The following is an 18,672-nucleotide window of genomic DNA, read 5'->3' as shown; positions in this document are numbered from 1 at the left end:
TGTCAAAGTGTGTTTGGGGTTTATCGAACGCAAGTCTTGTTCGAGAATACAAAGCTCTTCCGTAGCGAGGATGTTTGACACCGCTCGGCTACCGTAGGGCTTCTAGTTGACGTCAGTGCGCATGCGCGTGTTTACACCGCTGTCATCTCAGCTTTTATTTCACCAAAGGTAAAACTGATATGTTATTCTTACTTAACATTATATTTGCTCTGTACATGCGTGTTGCGAAACATTGACAGGGTCTGAACTGTGAATTCGGTAAAGGGTAGAACTCGTGTTTTTATTCTTATATTGATTGCCATTTGTATCATCATAGTTTTGCTACAAATATAATGGTTAAGCCTGTAGTGACACCATAATACATTTGTAGTTACAATGGTTCTTCAAATACCATAGTTAGACTATTACTTTAGTAAACCCATGGTTTATTTTCGTAAGGGTACTTATTTGTATGTAAATGGCCATCACTGACCTGTGAGTTTTTGCCAGACCAGTAGAATGGCTTTATTGTTGTATTTTACATGTATTTAAATTTTTCATAATTCTCGTCATCATGAAAGTAATTAATTGAATCTTAGTCATGTAAGTAATGTAGTAAATGAAAGGCTTCACAATCTCGCTTATCTAAATTTAAGTGTGCATAATCAATTATGGCAAAATATGAAATAGTAGGAATAATATGTAATATGAATAGGTATGTTTTAATGCACAAAACTTTAAGTTTTGTAGTTTATTAACATGATTGTTAGGTGATGGAGGGTCATTATTATTCCTCCAATGTGTACACGCTCACGGTTCCATTGTACTTAGAAAAATAATTGTTGATACATTGATTAATAATAAGCTTACAGACGAGGCTTAAGGCTAGTCCCAGACTAAAATGGACTGAATATAACTTGCCCAGAATGGTCTTAAAATATATCTTTGCCATTGTTTTGTTTCGAGATGCACACCGGTAATGTTTTCTTCTAAGGCATTTTTATAAAAGCGACATAAATATCTAAATTCAACTAAGGCATAGTCCTGGCCTAAGCTAAGCTGTGTCTATGAAACCGGGCCTTTGTCATTTAGCAGACGCTTTTATCCAAAGCGACTTACAGATGAGGGATCATTTAATCATGAGCTGTACAGCTTCTTGTTGATTTGTTTGATCAGTAATGTTATGCAATGCATTCTTGATCTTTGCATCATCACTATCTACCCACCTACTCTATCTACCTACCTACCAGTCTTTGTATCAGTCTCACTTAAGTCTAACTTAAGACTTTTTATCTTATCAGTCAACCTGCCTGTCTGTCCATTTATCTATTCGTTGATCCGCTGACTTCTGTTCTGTTCGACTTGAATCATAGGGAACAGTAAGGCTGGTGTCATGGACAACAGTGACGCCCCGGCACAGAGACCTGTTACTCTTGATATAGATGGAGCGGGTGACCCTGACGGTCTCGAGGCCTCCGACCCGCCCCAAATAGATCTTTTAGGCCCGTCTACCGCTCCAGAAGTTCCCTTCCAAGAAGAGAGCATCGACCTGTACGCTGAAGCGTTCACTTCACTGCAGGATGACAGCGTTAACTCTGAGAGCATAATAGACAAGCTAAACGACCAGATGATGGAGAGCGTGATGATTTCGGATTCCCCCAACAGTGAGGATGAGGATGTTGTTCCCATTGACACGCTGTTGGGACAGAATGAGGATGATGAGGCACTGGAGTCCAAAGGACTTAAAAGAGACGCAGGAAAAGAGGAGGATGACACCAACACTGCCTCCTCTGTCAATGCTGCGGAACCTGAGGAGGCTTCTGCGTCTTTATTTGAAGAGGAGCTTGCTAAAACAGGTGACAAAATAGAAACCGTTGCCCAGGCGGCCTTTGACACTCCCAGCCCTGAGGGTCCCAATGCTCAGGATACGGGTACAACCCCCAAAGATGAGCTAGTTCCAGTGTGTACCATCTTCAGCCAGGGTGTGCAGCCCAAAGCTCAAGCCCTGATACCTGATGGCTTCCAGCCCATCCTAGTGAAGTCTCCAAGCTTCACCATCAGCAACACAGAAACCCCCAACAGACTCGTCCCGCAGGTGTGCCAGCCGAGCCCCAGCCTCAGTAAGTTCTTTACAGATAACGGAGCGGGCAACCCAGCCTCGGACTTCTTCGATTCTTTTACAACCTCCACCTCCTTCATATCCATCAGTAACCCGAATGCGGAGTCGCCTAAGGCGACAGTCCCTCCAGAGCCCCAGCTTTTGTCTGGCCCTGGCAGCGTGCCCACCCCAGGGCCGCAGGAGGCTGTACCCGCCAGCACGTACTTTAGCCCGGCTCCTCAGGGCGGTGTTTCAAAACCTCAGGCTAGTTCAGTGGAGCCTGGGGCATCTATGAGCAAGCTCCAGGCTGTGTTCTCGGGTGGAGACGACCCATTCGCCAGCGCTCTGAGCACCAGTGAGGTGGATAAGCGCTACGACGCATGGCTTCCCTCAGAGGAGACGAGGAGAGTGTTGATATCGGTGGCCACGCACCAGGTCAATCCCGTCCAGTTAGACAGAGAGCATCTGTCCATGCCTGGACTCAAGTTTGACAACCTGCAGGTCGGTCCAGTTTTGCAAATGACATTTAGAGAATATTAATGAAGTTAAAAAATACTTTCATTCAGCTATCCAAGGTTATTTTAGTTTACTCAAATTAAAACTTTGAGAACGTTTCTGTTCATTGAAATAAATAAAAAATAGGCCTAAAAATGATTGGACAAACTTAAATTAAACAAAAAAAATATTGGTTTAAAGCCTAAAACTTATAATAATAAACAAAATGATCTTATATAGCAACATAAGAAACAAACAAATAAATAATAAAAGGACAAAAGCATATAGCACAATTGCTAAAAATGTAACTAAAATTAACATAAATACGAAAATTAATATTAATAAAACTAAATGAAACTAAAATAACTCTGCAACTTTCAAAATTGTTGCTTTTATTTAATGTCTGTTAGGTTTGAGGCCATCTGGTGTATTTCCAAAAGCTGTCAACAAGTTTTAGCAGATATTCACATCTGGACTGCAAATATATATTGAAAAGATATGGAGCCAAATAAGTCTCAAAAATATTCACACAGATTTTCTTCACTACAGGGTGATGCCGTGAAGGATCTGATGCAGCGCTTTCTGGGTGAGCAGGCAGCTATGAAGAGACAGGTGCTCTCAGCCAACTCAGTCGAGCAGAACTTTCTGGGTCTCAAGCAACTAATAGTAAGTCACAGTTACTCTTTTATCCACCAATGAAATTCTTCTCATGTTCTTCTCATGTTGTTCTCATGTCGATGCAGACAGACCGTGTGCCTTTGATCTCTAGGATGTTTATGTTACCATGTGGTGATCTTGTCTGTATTATAGTTTGACAGCATTCCCAGGAGCTGTGTGTTGTATAGTTGAGGCAAAATAAGCCTGTTGTAATAAGCCTGTGTTCCCAGTCTTGTTATTTCATGCTGTGTTGTATATCGTGCTTTGTATTTTTTGGTCGTGGGGCTTTTGTTTCTTTTCTTGATTCCTGCAGGTTGTTCTCCGTCAGGTCTTGTAGGTTGTTTCGGTTGGGGGTGGTTGTTTTCACTTCAATAGGTTCACTGCTTCATTCGTCTTGTTTGTTCAGTGGTCACTGGTTAGAAGTCTTGTTCACCTGTGTTTGCATACATATATACACATAATACCAATTCATTTTCAAATACTATTTAGGATGGATAGTATGCGAATTGGGATGCACATGTGTGTAAATGGTACTTCTTTTATGTCCCATATTCGGAGTTTCTGCAAGAGAGCGCCCTCTGGCTTTCAGATGTGGCGGCATTTAACCGCTATTCATTGAGAAACTAAGCATAAGAATTTCACGATATATCGTCCCAGCCCTAACAGAGGCTCTGTAGCAGGCCGTTGCTAAGAAGAAATAATGCTCTCTATGGGCTCAGCGCTGTCATGACGTTGTGGAGGGTAGATGAACCCGAAAGCAGAAATTCTAAGCTTTACATAGATACCAAACTTGAGTGGGTAATTCCCAAAGAGCCGGCAGCAGCAAGCAGAGTTTGTTGGTGTGTTTCCGGCCATTTATGTAGGGATTTTGCTGCATCTACTCACAAAAACAAAGTTTTAATATATTTACGATAGGAAATTTACAAAAGATCGTCATGGCACATGATCTTTACTTAATATCCTAATGAGATTTTTGGCATGAAAGAAAAATCGATAATTTTGACCCATACAATGTATTTTTGGCTATTGCTACAAATATACCCGTGCTACTTATGACTGGTGTGACAAGCAGAGCGGGACGAGGGCCGTGAGGGAACAGCGTGTGATAATAAGCGTCAGCTGCGCGTTGCACCGGTCTCGCATCTCTCACGGAGGAGCGCCGGAAGCATAAAAGGAGGAGCGACAGCAGTGAAGGACGAGAGAGAACCAGGCCTGGACTTATGTTATGTTTTATTTTGTTTGTGTGGCCGGCAGTCGACCGTGAGGGAGCTGTCGGCCCTTTGCTTTCGTTTTGTTGTTTGTTTGTTTTATTAAAAGTTGGTTTCAACGTTTGCCGGTTCCTGCCTCCTTCCCCTTTACTTGGAAATTGTTACATTGATGCGAGACCGGTGTAACACGCAGCTGACGCTCATTATCACTCGTGTCACCGGCCTCACGGCCCTCGTCCCGCTCTGCTTGTTACAACTGGTTTTGTGGTCCAGGGTAACATATGTTAGATAATAGAGAGTAAAACAAAATGACATCACCAAGTGGTATTGTAAGAAAGGCTATAATATGTTTTTCTGCAGATACATTTATTATAAATACATACATGTTATTAATACAAAATAAATCATTTTGTTGTCTTTTGTGCATTGTCAAAACTTATGTTTTTAATGTTAGTATTCAATATGTTCATAATTAATAACAGCTAAAATAAAAACCTCGACCAAAAAAAAAAACCACGATTAAGTCATGCATGCGTATAGTGAAGGTAGACTTTAATGGAAAACTTAAATTGTATGAGGACTAGAGGATCTAATTCTATTACTGTAATTGCAGAAGAACAGTTGATGTTTTATGCTGGTAAGGAGGTGGTAGTTTATCTTTATGACTCTGACTCTGTGCCAGCTGTAACCTCAGGGGTTCAAAATGACCGGCTGACTGCTCTCCCTCTGAGTACAAACGTCAGATTCACACAGACAGCTCTGTGATATACAGCCTTTCCTGCTGTGCTCACGTCCTTCAATAAAAGACAAGGATACACACACAAGTGTATGTGTGTGTGTGTGTGTGTGTGTGAGAGTTGGAGTGTGTGTGCATTAAGAATGAAGGCGCTGCTCGTGAAAGCATGAGCTCTAATCTCACAGATCCTGAACCTCACGGCACAGCTGTGTGTACAAGAGAGGCTACAGACACAGATTAAACTCTGTATGCAGTGAGGCAATAAGAACCATATATAAATATTGAAATGAGAGACCCAAATGTGCTTCCAAAATATCATTAAGTGCAGTAGGTGCAGATGTCACACCCCTAACCATGTGCATTGGCTCGTTATATGTGTAAAAAAGCATTTGATCTGTTAGCAATGTGTGTTACCTGGAAACCCCAATGTGGTAAGTAGTTATGGAGAGATCATGCAAAAATAATATCATTATTTTCTGACCTTCATGTTATTGCATAACCTTCATGATTTCTGTTTCTCCATGGCATGAAACAATTAATAAATCAGTATTTTAATGTATTTATGTTTTATTTATTTTATTGACAGTTTTTTAAAGTGACTGTAGTCTCTTTGTGTTGCATGTAGTCTGTGTTAGTTGTAATAGTTAATTTGCAAAATATTGTTATCTTGATTCAGAATATGGTGAATAATTCTAGATAACATATTATCATAATTGTTTACCTACGTTTTTTTTAAATACATAGTTAGTAATCTATAAATCATTATTTAATTACATATAAATCACAATTTATTTGTGAAATAGTTTTAAAGTTTTAGTTTCTGTACATACTTTATTTAATTTTCCATTTTTAATATCAGTTTGTGGAAAACATAATTAAGAATAACTTAAAAAATTGAACCAAATACCACAATAAAAGCTTGTCCACACCGGGACGATAATCGCGCGCGCTTTTTGACAACGTTTTTCAATACGTTTTTTGCCATTCATACCCAAGCGATAAGCCGAGTGAACGTGCAAATTCATTCCCTGACATAGATGGCGCTTTATGAAAAACAGAAATACCCTGGTACACAAGGTGGCGCTGCGCAACTTTATGCTTCTGACACTTGCTTGTCACACAGAAGAAGAATTCATCTTGCTCTCGATGCATCTTTCGTTTACTTCCTCTTCGTCGTTGGAATCAATGTGTGCTCGGCAAGACTGTTTTGTGCTTGAGCGCCACCACGTCGTGATGTTAAACGTCCGCGATAAGCATGCACGGTTATCGTCCTGGTGTGGGCAAGCTTTATGCTTGTCCACTTTTAAGCTCCACCCTCAAAAAAGGGGTGTCAGAGTCAGATTAGACTTTGAGCATGCGAAATTCATTCGGATGGTGCTGCGAAAACGAGTGAAAGGGATTCTTCCATCTTTTACATTTCTGTACTGAGAGGTCACGCTGTGACTCTTTGATCTTCTATTGGTCTCACGCACTCAATTGATGCGAATTCGCAGGTCAGAGTTCACTTGAAATGCGAAATATCTTCGGACGGGCTTGCGTTTCCGGTCTGTCGCATGCGTATGAATGGAAGTCAATGGAGCGAAAAGTCAAGTGTGACCGCGGCTTTACTGCTGTATACCGTGATAAAATTCATGCGATTATCATAATATGGACATTTTTGGGGCCGACACATGCCTACATGAAAGGAAGAACATTGTTCTGGTTTGAGACAGCAAAATGATAGACATTTCATGTTGTGGTAAACTCCCACTTCTGTCTGTGTTTCATTGACTTCAGTTAATGAATTAAATGATGCTTCAGGGTGGGGGTTTTTGTAGAAGAATTTATTCATTTTAGATGTCAAGTTTGAATAATCTTCGCCCATCAGGGATGCATCACTTCTCAGCTCCTCAGGCTCTGTGGATGGTGGTTTAAGGTTGTGCTGGTGGTGTAGTTTTGTCCTTCTGCTGAAGTCTTGTAGGTGTTCCTCACAGGTATTCTCGGGCCATGAAGCTTTGGTGCAGTCTTAGCTTCATCAGCTAGATGCCTTCATTTTTGACAAAGTCCTGCATTTGTATTTGTACAAAGAGACACGTTTATTGTTCTTTATTATGAGTAATGTGTATGCAATGACCTCTGTTTTTGTACACTGGCCACTGAATCTTCGTCTTCTTTTCTAATTGTTTCATTTGAAATCCATTGTGTTGAGAACTGATATAAACATTGTCTCTGTCCAAATCTTATTGCATAGCACTGTATAAATATTATACAGTATAATGGAGGTATAATTCTATTGACATTGCTTTGTCTGGTTTGTTTGGGCTTGAGTTGTGTCGTTTGAGTGGTGTTTGACTGTAGAGCATCACCTTCACCACATACAGCATCAGTCTGATTGCAGATGAGTTTCCATAAATGCTTTCACAAAGGTCACTTTGATTCAGAGTGCTCAGAATACAGATGGCCTTTCTGTGGAGACTGATCTCAAATAAACATAGTAAACAGTTTAGCACATACGTGAAAGCATTTAAAGTTCCAGTGACTCCACGAACGAAGGATGGTTGACAGACTACACAACAGTCTCTGAAATATTATTATTAGCAGTATTAGAATATCGCGGCCATGGGGATGAGTTTATTTTAAAGGGGTCATATGACACAGCTAAAACGAATATTATCGTTTGTTTTAGATGTAGTGTAATGTGTATACACTATTTAAGGTTAAAAAATGCTGTATTTTACACATACCGTGCATGTTTGTATCTCCTCTTTGCCCCGCCTCTCTGAAACGTGTAAATTTATTTACAAAGCTCGTCGCTCTGAAAAGCGAGGTGTGCTATGATTGGCCAGTTAACCAGTGTGTAGTGATTGGTCGAATACTGCAAGCTTGTGACGGAAATGTAACGCCTCTTACCATATTTGGAACATCAGGTTCCTCTTCAATTGTACTGACACAGGTACGCCCACCTTACTTGCGTATACATTTGGGCGGTCTTAGTCATATCATACCACGAACTGACGTAGATTTGTGGGGGTGTGGTTAGACGAGGTGTTTCAGGCAGGTCTTGGTGAGCATTCACTTTTATTTAGAATACATCTTTCGTTCCGACACTTTTTGCAATTTTACATGTCTAATACATGCATGGGCAACTTATAACACACCAAAGACACAGAAAAACACGTATTTGCGCCATATGACCCCTTTAAGAGAATTTTCATTTTTGGGTGAACTATTCCTTTAACAATATCACTCCTGCCTTCCGCAGAAAAAAGATTTCATACATTGTGAGAATGAAGAAATGATCGCAGAAATATCTCTATTATGAGAACTCTGGCTTCAACTGTGTTTTCTGCATCGTAGGTTTGTATTGGCATGTCCTTAAAGAGTGCAAACAGGAATCCCTGATCTGTTTTGTGGGGACGTTTGTGGAGTCCCCGAATGGGCAGTAGATCAGAAAGAGCCTCATTTCCCCTGCCATTGACTTGTGTTATGTCTGATCTCACTGGCGGATAGCGCTCGCGCGCATTTCCCCGCCAGTGGTTTTCGGCTTCATTTCCTGCTCTAATGAAGATTTAAAGTCTCCGGGGTCTCGGATGGAAGAGAGAGCTCGGGGGAAAGAGCGAGCCAGCTGAACGAGGGACTGAAATAGAGAAGCGAGACTGAGAAGGGTTCATATATGAGACAGATGGACACCAGTGACGGAGATACTAATAAACACACGTATGAGACAACGTGAAATAACATTGTTACAGTAAATGTGAAGTAATAAACACCAGTGATATATGACATCATTACAGATCCTACTGGATCTATCTGCCGCCTTTGACACCGTTAACCACCACATCCTCCTGTCGACCCTCAAGGCTATGGGCGTCTCCGGAATGGTGCTGCAATGGTTCAGGTCTTACCTCTCAGGTAGGTCATTTAGAGTATCCTGGAGAGGTGAGGTCTCTGAGTCCCAACATCTCGATACAGGGGTGCCTCAGGGCTCAGTGCTTGGGCCGTTGCTCTTTTCTGTATACATGACATCCCTTGGCTCTGTCATTCGGAAACATGGCTTTTCCTATCACTGCTATGCGGATGATACACAACTCCACCTGTCTTTGCAGCCTGACGATCCGACTGTTTCTGCACGCATTCGACATTTCGCTCTGGATGAAGGACCATCACCTGCAGTTGAACCTTGCTAAAACAGAACTGCTTGTAATCCCATCCGACCCTAAGATCCATCACAACTTCTCCATTCAACTGGGCTCATCAACCATCACATCTTCCAGAACGGCCAGAAACCTGGGAGTGGTGATCGATGATCAGCTAAACTTCACAGATCAGTTTGCCAGCACCACTCGGTCCTGTAGATTCATCCTCTACAATATTAGGAAAATTAGACCTTTCCTATTCGAGCATGCTACGCAGGTCCTAGTCCAGGCTCTTGTTCTGTCCAGACTGGACTACTGCAATGCGCTACTGGCGGGACTTCCTACTTGCACAACCAAACCTCTACAGATGATCTAGAATGCAGTGACAAGAGTGGTCTTCAATACACCGAAGACAGCACACGTCACCCCTCTCTTCATTAAGTTACATTGGCTCCCTATAGTCGCTCGCATCAAATTCAAGACTCTGCTTCTAGCCTACAAGACCACCACTGGTTCGGCACCCCCTTATCTTCATTCACCAATGCAGACTTATGTACCCGCCAGATCCTTATGCTCTGCAAACGAAAGACATCTTGTGGTGCCATCCCAAAAAGGTAAAAAATCGCTCTCACGAACCTTCTCTGGATCGGTTCCACATTTGTGGAATGATCTGCCTGCTGCTACAAGATCAGCAGATTCTGTGGCCATCTTTAAGAATCGGCTGAAAACACATCTCTTCCGTCAGCACCTGACCGATCATTTCTGACTTCAATATCTTTTCTACTCTATCTATCTATATATATATATATATATATATATATAAAAAACTTCTGTACACTGTAGTAGGCTTTGTGAGACATGTTTTATTGCACTTATGCTTTTTGTTTTCCTAATGTTGTTCCAATTGCTTCCATTGTTTACCCAACTTGTAAGTCGCTTTGGATAAAAGCGTCTGCTAAATGACTAAATGTAAATGTAAATGCACAGGTGGGGGTTTCCATCACGAGATGTTTGTTTAACACGTTCATCTTCTCTCATCAGAGCACTAAGAATTGGAGGGCGGCCGTGGACCTGACGGGCAGACTGCTGACGGCTCACGGCCAGGGATACGGCAAGAGCGGACAGCCCAGCAATCACACCACAGACTCTTTACAGGTCAGCAAAACACCAACTGTATTGTAGTTTTAAAGGAGAGGGGATGATTGGCATTTTGTTTTTGTAAAACAGAGCATATTTGGCTACAGCTTTGTCATTATGCAACAGTAGAGTAAGCTTGAGGTCACCCTGTAATATATTTGACACTACGGGTGTTAAATGCAATCAATTAAAATTCTATGCATTCATAATGAAATTAACAAAGTGCAAAAGGCCACGATGTACTGTGACTTTAGTTACAAAACAAAGTGCATCATTGCTCTCACAAAGTTAAAATCATTACCGTGTTACTACGCTTGATGCTTAAACATGGGAATGTCGACTGGGTTAAGTTGGCACATGTGAAGCGTCCTGCAGCAGTACACAGCCGTCAGTGTTGAAGCTCTCGGTCCATAGCAACCCATCGACATCCCAGCGGCTCTGGAGTCAGCCGTATCAAAGCATCTGCTTGCTTTCATGTGCCAACCCCGTGTGGCTCGCCGCATTCTGCTGCGAAGACGCTTCTCTGTTTTGACACTTTGTGATCAAACAGCGTTTAAACACTAAACTTAATGCACATGTTGTTTTTTCTTTTTCTGTCTGCAGCTGTGGTTTGTACGTCTCGCTCTTTTGGTTAAGCTGAACCTTTTCCAGAACGCTGAACTGGAGATCGAGCCCTTCGGGAATCTGGAACATCCGAACCTCTACTATGAGTATTACCCCACCGTATACCCAGGACGAAGAGGTGAACGTTTTGAAATGATCAAGATGTTGATACCTATTTAGATTTGTGCATTTTATGATGAAACACGATTCAATGTGAGTTGTATTAAAATGTATTAAAACCTAAGATTTTTGATGGGAGTTCCTGTCTGGTGACATCTAAAGAGCTTCAGACACGCACACTGACCTTGACCGGGTCTCAGGAACCGTGATTAAATCAAAGGACCACCTGATCAACGCCGAGCTTGAAGCCATGGAGTCTGTGTAGTTTGAACAGAAAGAAAGAAGTGATGGAAATAAACAGTTCTATATGTTAGCGTCATTTCTGTTTAACTTGGATGTTGTAGGATCGATGGTGCCGTTCTCCATGCGCGTTCTGCACGCCGAGCTTCCTCAGTACCTGCAGAAGCCACAGGAGACTCTGGACCGCCTGCACGGAATCAAGAGCGTCTGTCAGAAGGTGAATGCGACCGAGCCGTGAACTTTCCACCCCGCCGGCTGTAGCTTCTCTGCAGCGCTCTGAAATGTCATTAGCGCAGCTGTGATTAGTGTTATAAAACTTGTTTTGTGGTCCTGTCACAGATCCTGAGTAACCTGCAGGAGGGTTTCGCTGAGGACAGGAGTATGGTCAACCTCACTCAGGAAAATAGAGAAGGTACAGCACGCACAAATGAACTTTTGACAGTCTTTCAGAGCACACCTACTGTACATGTACAGTATAAAATACTGTACATAGCCTATATAATGTAATTACATGTACATAAACTACCAGTTTAAAGTGATAGTTCACCCAAACAGGAAAATTCTGTCATCTTTTACTCACCCTCTTGTCATTTCAAACCTGTATGACTTTCTTTCTTACGCAGAACGCAAAAGAAGATATTTTGAAGAATGTGGTTAACTGGCCCCCATTCACTTGCATTGGTTTTGTGTTCATACAATAACAGTGAATGGGGTCCAGTGCTGTTCGGTTACCAACTTTCTTCAAAATATCTTTTTTTGTGTTCTGCGGAAGAAAGTCAAGAGGATGAGTAAATGATGACAGAATTGTCATTTTTGGGTGAACTATCACTTTAAGAAATGAACATTTGTGCAAATCCTACACATATTCTTCTGACTACACTAAAAAAATCCAATATAACATAGTTTTGATTTATTTTGACGCTATTGATTTTAAAACGTTACAATATGATTGTATTTGTTAACATGCATTAGCTTATATGTAACAAACAATAAACAATCCGTGTACAGCATTTAATATTGTAAACCAAAGTCACGTTAATTTCAGCATTTATTAATATATTTTTTTCAATCTTAAGTTAACATAAACATGGGTATTATTAGTATTAACTCACATGAAAAAAGATTAATAAATGCTTAAAAAATATGTTTATTCTTAGTTCATGTTAGCAAAAGCATTTACTAATGTTAACAAATTATTAAAAAATAACACTTAAAGGGATAGTTCATCCAAAAATGAAAATTCTGTCATTTACTCACACTCATGGAATTTTATACCTGTATACATTACTTTTTTTCCGATGAACACAAAGAAAGATATTTGGAAGAATGTTAGTAATTTTCAGTTCCGGGACATCATTGACTACCATAGTAGGAACAATTAAATGGTAGTCAAAGGTGCCCAAGAACTCTTTGTTTTCCTAAATTCTTCAAAAGATCTCATTATGTGATCAACAGACCAAAAAAAATCCTACTATGGTAGTGGATGATGTCCCAGAACTGAAAATTGCAAATATCTTTCTCTGTGTTCATTTGAACAAATAAATGTATACAGGTTTGAAACAACCTGAGGGTGAGTAAATAATGACAGATTTTTCATTTTTAGGTGAACTATCCCTTTAAGGCACCGAGTGAAAATGAGTGAATTCAGACACTCGGTGCCTTCATGAGAGTACATTTGGATTGGTAACACCTCTCAGGAAGTAGATTTTGGAAAGACATGAAGTTGAATCTACATGATTAAAATTCCATTTAAAACCGAACAGGTAATAACATTCTGTGAACTTTCGGGGTAATAACCCAGGTCCATAAAGCGAACGTTAATTCCTTACATTTAATGAAATGCATATAACTCCAATTTCTATAGGTGCCATTTTCAGCAGATCTATTCAACTTTCACGTTGTCTTTTTGTAAGGCCTACGAAAGATTCCAGGACTTCAAAGCTTCACACTTCATGACTTTTTAAGCATTCAAACACAGAAATTTGCAGTTGTGTGGGTTAGCTTTACTCCCAGAATGCACTGCAGCGAAAGTGGTGATGAAATAACTTTCATCAAAATTCCCTTTTATCAGATCTATGTTTAAAATGTCTTTCTCTTATGGAAAAAAAGAGCAGAAATATTTGACTCGATATGATGCTGTCTTTAACATCACGAGAGGTCACCTATGATTTGGGGCTAACATTTCTGTAGCCGGTTTTCTTGTGATGCTCTTAGATTGCAGCAAGTGATCTTGGTTTGAGTTATCCATCAGAGTTCTACATGCTAGATCGACTTCTTCACGTGTTGTGGAGCAAGCTAAAGTTACAATTGCAGCCTATGCAGGGCACTTATGAGGGTCAGAGAGAATTTTAGATGGTAGGAGACGAGGAACGTGATCGCGGCATCATTGATGTGTCAGAGTAGAGGAGGACGAGGAAATGCAATGACATGTTCAATCTGCTCTGTCTTCACACACCATTGCTAGTCAGACATTAGCTGAAGTGTGTTACTGCGCAAACAGACGCGAGATCAGAGCGAGTCTACAGTGAGCCAAAGGGCAACAAGGAATGTGATTGTACTGTCTTCAGTGCTATAAGACAAATAATTGAGGGGTTGGAAGCGGTGAAGAGACAGAAAACACTGCAATTTCCAATTCTATTCCATTTACTCATTGTCTCGCTCTCTTTCTGTCTCTCTCTCTCTCTCTCTCTGCCAGCCTCCATCCAGCTGTGGAGGTCACGTCTGAGTCGGGTGATGTACTCCATGGCAAACTGTCTGCTGATGATGAAGGTATGTGGACGTCATACAGAAAACTACCACTTATACTCAGTTACACATGAATATCTGACAAGAATTACATGTGCATGTTTACATTCTCCTGATGATTTGCTTCTAGGGTGATGACTTGTTAAAGCGTAGCCTTCAAGCATAGGAGTATAGGATTGTGTTGGATTAACTGCCTATAAATAGATGATTAAGGTTATATAAGGTTATAAGGTACATAGAGTATTTGGTTGGATTGTAGTGGATGGCAGAAATGAAATCTTGTTGTGTGCCGTTATAATGATACACAGTGCCACCTGCTGGCTAAAGACTGAAAGACAAACATACAGATGATTATCCAGACAAAACAAAGAAACCACAGAAACATTCAAATGAATAACAGTTGCTGGGTTGTACCTTTACTTGAAAATGTGTTTTAAATATATCTACAGTAGATTCACTGCAAACAGGATATGTATATATATATACTGTATATGAAGAGTTTGGTTCCAAAATGAGATCAAAAAATCATGTTTTTTATTGTGCATTCCAATTCATATCAATCAAACTGCAGTTGGTTTGTTTTGATTTAAGCCATAACAAACAATAAAAACATGATAACATAATAAAAAACATGATTTTTGGAAACATTTAACAACAGAGTTATCTCGTTTTGGAACCAAACTCTTCAAATATATATATCTAGCACCATTTAGTTTCATGCTTAAAATATGAAAAAGCTGTTTGTCAGTGTGGTAAGAAAAGTAATCTTGTTTGTCCTTTTGATTTAGCTCATTGGCAAACAGCTTTCTTATTTCAATGACTCTATTAAATAATCTAAAAGCAAGATATAAAATCAATATATGTATCGATTTACTTATTAAGTAAATTAATGTCTTTTTAAGGATGTTTAAAAACAAAAACAAACTGAGCAACAAAAAAAAATGTGTGGCAAAAGCTATAATAAAAAATAAAGTTTGCTTAAAAATGACAATTCTTTGTACATTTATTAATATTTATGCTGTTAAAAATATGACATATCTATTATTTTCTTCAGATATCTTGTCCATAGTCTTTTGAAGGCGTATGAGCCTTAAAGGTGCAGTGAACTAGGACCACAATTTTAACCCGAGCTTTTGTTATATAAGAGGGAATCGTATTCACACGAACATCCTGTAAGTGTCAGAACTGAAGACGCCCTTGTTACTGAAATTGCATCTGTTATTGACACCAGGCTCAGCGAACGCCAGGTCCTGGAATGCACCTATCTATGACAGGTTGAACACCGCCTCCACAGAGGATTACTTATTGATTTTGATGTTTTCGAATGTAAAAACCACGCGGACGTCATAAGTAGACATCAGACAATAGTATAAAACAATAAAAACGGCCAGTTCACTGCACCTTTAAGTCAAGTCTCCATTAGTTATGACCATCATACATCATGTTTCAAACCTGATGTAATGCGTTCAGCACGCTGTTTTTCTTATAATTATTTCATTCCGAACACAGATACAAATAGGATTTGAAAATGAAAATTCTGTCATCATTTACTCACCCTCGGGTTGTTTCAAACCTGCGTGAATTTCTTTGTTCTGATTAACACAGAAAAAGATATTCTGAAGAATGTTAGCAATTTTCAGTTCTGGGACATCATCCACTACCACAGTGGAATTTTGTTTTAAATATTTTTTGTTCTTTTGAACACAAAATGAGATATTTTGAAGAATTTAGGAAAACAAACAGTTCTTAGGCACCTTTGACTACCATCTAATTTTTCCTACTATGGTAGTCAATGATGTCCCAGAACTGAAAATTGCTAACATTCTTCCAAATATCTTTCTCTGTTATACAGGTATGAAATTACATGAGGATGAGTAAATGATGACAGAATTTTCATTTTTGGGTGAACTTTCCCAGAACTACAGCAAAGGGGAAGAAATTTACACGAAGCCGTCGCATGACATCAGAACGCTTGGAATATAGGCTTCACATTTTCATGTTTAGATGAACTGTGTCTTTAAAGGTGCTGTTTTACAGAATGTGACATGATTTCCCTGTTCTCTCTGTATCGCATGAAGGACTACGTACTCGCAGTGGATGTGTATCAGTCCATTATCGAATACGAGCCGGAGCAGAAAGTCCAGCTCCTGAGCGGAATCGGACGCATTTTCTTACAAGTGAGATCTTTTCAGGACTATTGAACTCCAGTTCTGGAGATTTGCCACTAACTAACCCAACACACCTACACAAGCTCATCAAAGTCTTCAGGATCATAGACATATACAGATGCTTTGGCCTGCGATATCAGGTCGCCATGTTGGACAGGGCAAGACTGCCCTATAACTTGATATAAATGAACAAGGGAGCTGCTTTGCTGGATAAAAAACATAGTAATGTTTGTGTTTCTCAAAGGATTTCAATGCTTTATGATCGAAAGAGAACAGAAACATTCTAATCATTGACAGATGAGTATTTATTGTCACAAGGAACTCTTAGGAAGGAAGTTATGCTTATCAAGATATGTATTTGTTCTTGTGTTTTTTTATTTATAAATGATCCAGCTCCTCTGTTTACTTGTGTGTGTTTTTGGGACAGTCTTGCCCTCCCCGCAATTTCTTTCAGAATTAAAAAAAAAGAGTCAAAACAGCCAATTTTGTTTAAAGGTCCAGTGTATGACATTTCGAGACATCTAGTGGTGAGGTTGTGAATTGCAACCAACGGCTCACTCCACCCCTCCCACCTCCTTTCAAAGCACTCCGGTGGCTGACACAGAACTAAGATGTCATAAAAAATGTTCTTCTTTGCCGAAGGAGATAACGTATTTATAAAACGCACTCTGTTGAGCAGTTTGTCCGTAAAACAACATGGCAAGGACACCCGCGGTGGATGTAGATAAAAATAGCTCATTCTAAGATAATAAAAGGCTTTTTATACACCTCTGAAGGCATAGTTATGTATATTAATGTCAATAGATCCTGATAAAAAATACACACTGGACTGTAATTGACATTTTGTTTGTTCATAACATTAGATTGGGGACATCAGAACCGCCGAGAAGTATTTCCTGGATGTTGAAAAAGCCTGCGAATTAAAGGGAAAATCACCTAATGAAGACACCTCAGTCCTGATGAACAGGTACGACATTTTCACAATCATTTTGGTAGTGAAATCCTTGGTTTATTAACCAAGTGTTTGTGTTTTATGTGGATGTGCTTTAACATGGAAATGTTCTGTTGTCACCAGGGCCTTTGTTCATCTGAGTCAGAATAATTACACGGATGCACACGAGTGTTTTGCCAGTGTCTTGAAAATTGATCCCAAGAATCCAGTGGTAAGCACTCGCTCTTTTTTTAGTGATCCAGACAATCTGTCTCATATTTTAGTCCCAAGTTATAACTTGAGTGTATGTGCAGGGAGATGAGCTAACTGCAGGAGATCCTGCATTGTGGATATAAATTATTGGCGTAGCGATGAAATGCTTCAAAACAACATTTCAAATAAATACTGAGAAAATTGCAAAATCGAATTGAGAACGAGAATTTTTTTGGATCTGTATATGCCGTACTCTTTCGAAAGATGCGTAACAGCGCCCCCTACCCAAAGGTGCTGTTACTATTTTTACTATTACTTTGTTCTGTTTTTACTCTCCAGGCAAACAACAACGCTGCCGTGTGTCTGCTGTATTTGGGGAGGCTGAAGGAGTCCCTGGGTCAGCTGGAGGGTCTGGTGCACAAAGACCCGGCGCTGTACTTACACGAGAGCGTGCTTTTCAACCTCACCACCATGTACGAGCTGGAGTCCTCGCGCAGCACGCAAAAGAAACAGGCTCTGCTCGAAGCCGCAGCCTGCCGAGAAGGAGACAGCTTTAACATCCAGTGCCTCAAGCTAGTATGAGACACCACAGAGACGAGCCACAATCCAGCACCCAGGACGTTGCGTAATAAAGAATGAACAGACGTGAACGAACAAGCTGTGGCTAAAAATGTTCTTTTACATTTGAAGCTTCTAGATGTACCGTACATCCTACTCTGTACAGACAGGACCAAAGGTGCACAAAACAGAAAAGGGGTTAAGCACCTTTCCAATGTTTCACGAATTAAGATATTAAAATATGTTTGAAATGTGTTAAATGATCGTTTTTAAAGATTGTAAGATGTTTTCAGTTGTATTGTGTTTTGAAGGGTACATTTGAAAATAAATGCATAAAAAACTAGATTTTACGGCATAATTTATTAGGGATGGTTATGAAATGAAATATGAAAAAAAAAGATTATGTCCTGTGGTGTAATGTGCTATACGCGTTTTGGCCAATTATTTTATTTAGTGCAAATATTTTAATCAATAATCAATTCATTAAATACTGTATTATCATTATAATTTTTTATTATTTAAATTGATCCAAAAACAAGTCAATAAATATTGGCAGCATACTGTATACATGGATGCGTCTGTAATATACAGTATAACAGTGACTCACACTGAAATGAGTAAATATCAGGGGATATTGACCAGAGAAAAATAAAACATGAATGAAGCACA

The 18,672-nt window shown here is 39.9% G+C and overlaps 1 protein-coding gene across 1 annotated transcript; it reads left to right on the top strand.

The window, feature by feature from the left end:
- Nucleotides 1-96: 96 nt before the first annotated feature.
- trappc12 (trafficking protein particle complex subunit 12) lies at nt 97-18,672 on the top strand. Its single transcript, XM_057343832.1, has 12 exons — nt 97-168; nt 1,353-2,578; nt 3,122-3,238; nt 10,330-10,443; nt 11,029-11,167; nt 11,493-11,605; nt 11,728-11,800; nt 14,084-14,157; nt 16,212-16,310; nt 17,165-17,268; nt 17,377-17,464; nt 17,785-18,672. The coding sequence occupies exons 2-12, from the start codon at nt 1,373-1,375 to the stop codon at nt 18,025-18,027; spliced, it is 2,370 nt and encodes a 789-aa protein (XP_057199815.1). The 5' UTR covers nt 97-168; nt 1,353-1,372; the 3' UTR covers nt 18,028-18,672.

The sequence above is a fragment of the Triplophysa rosa genome, linkage group LG10, assembly GCF_024868665.1.
Source record: "Triplophysa rosa linkage group LG10, Trosa_1v2, whole genome shotgun sequence".
Classification (NCBI taxonomy): Eukaryota; Metazoa; Chordata; class Actinopteri; order Cypriniformes; family Nemacheilidae; genus Triplophysa; species Triplophysa rosa.
This window is presented reverse-complemented; position numbering and strand designations above follow the sequence as displayed.

Coding starts and splice junctions, on each gene's coding strand:
- trappc12 (XM_057343832.1), top strand. CDS start 1,373: ATGGACAACAGTGACGCCCCGGCACAGAGACCTGTTACTCTTGATATA. Junction 10,444..11,028: donor ACACCACAGACTCTTTACAG/GTCAGCAAAACA, acceptor TTCTGTCTGCAG/CTGTGGTTTGTACGTCTCGC. Junction 11,801..14,083: donor CACTCAGGAAAATAGAGAAG/GTACAGCACGCA, acceptor TCTCTCTGCCAG/CCTCCATCCAGCTGTGGAGG.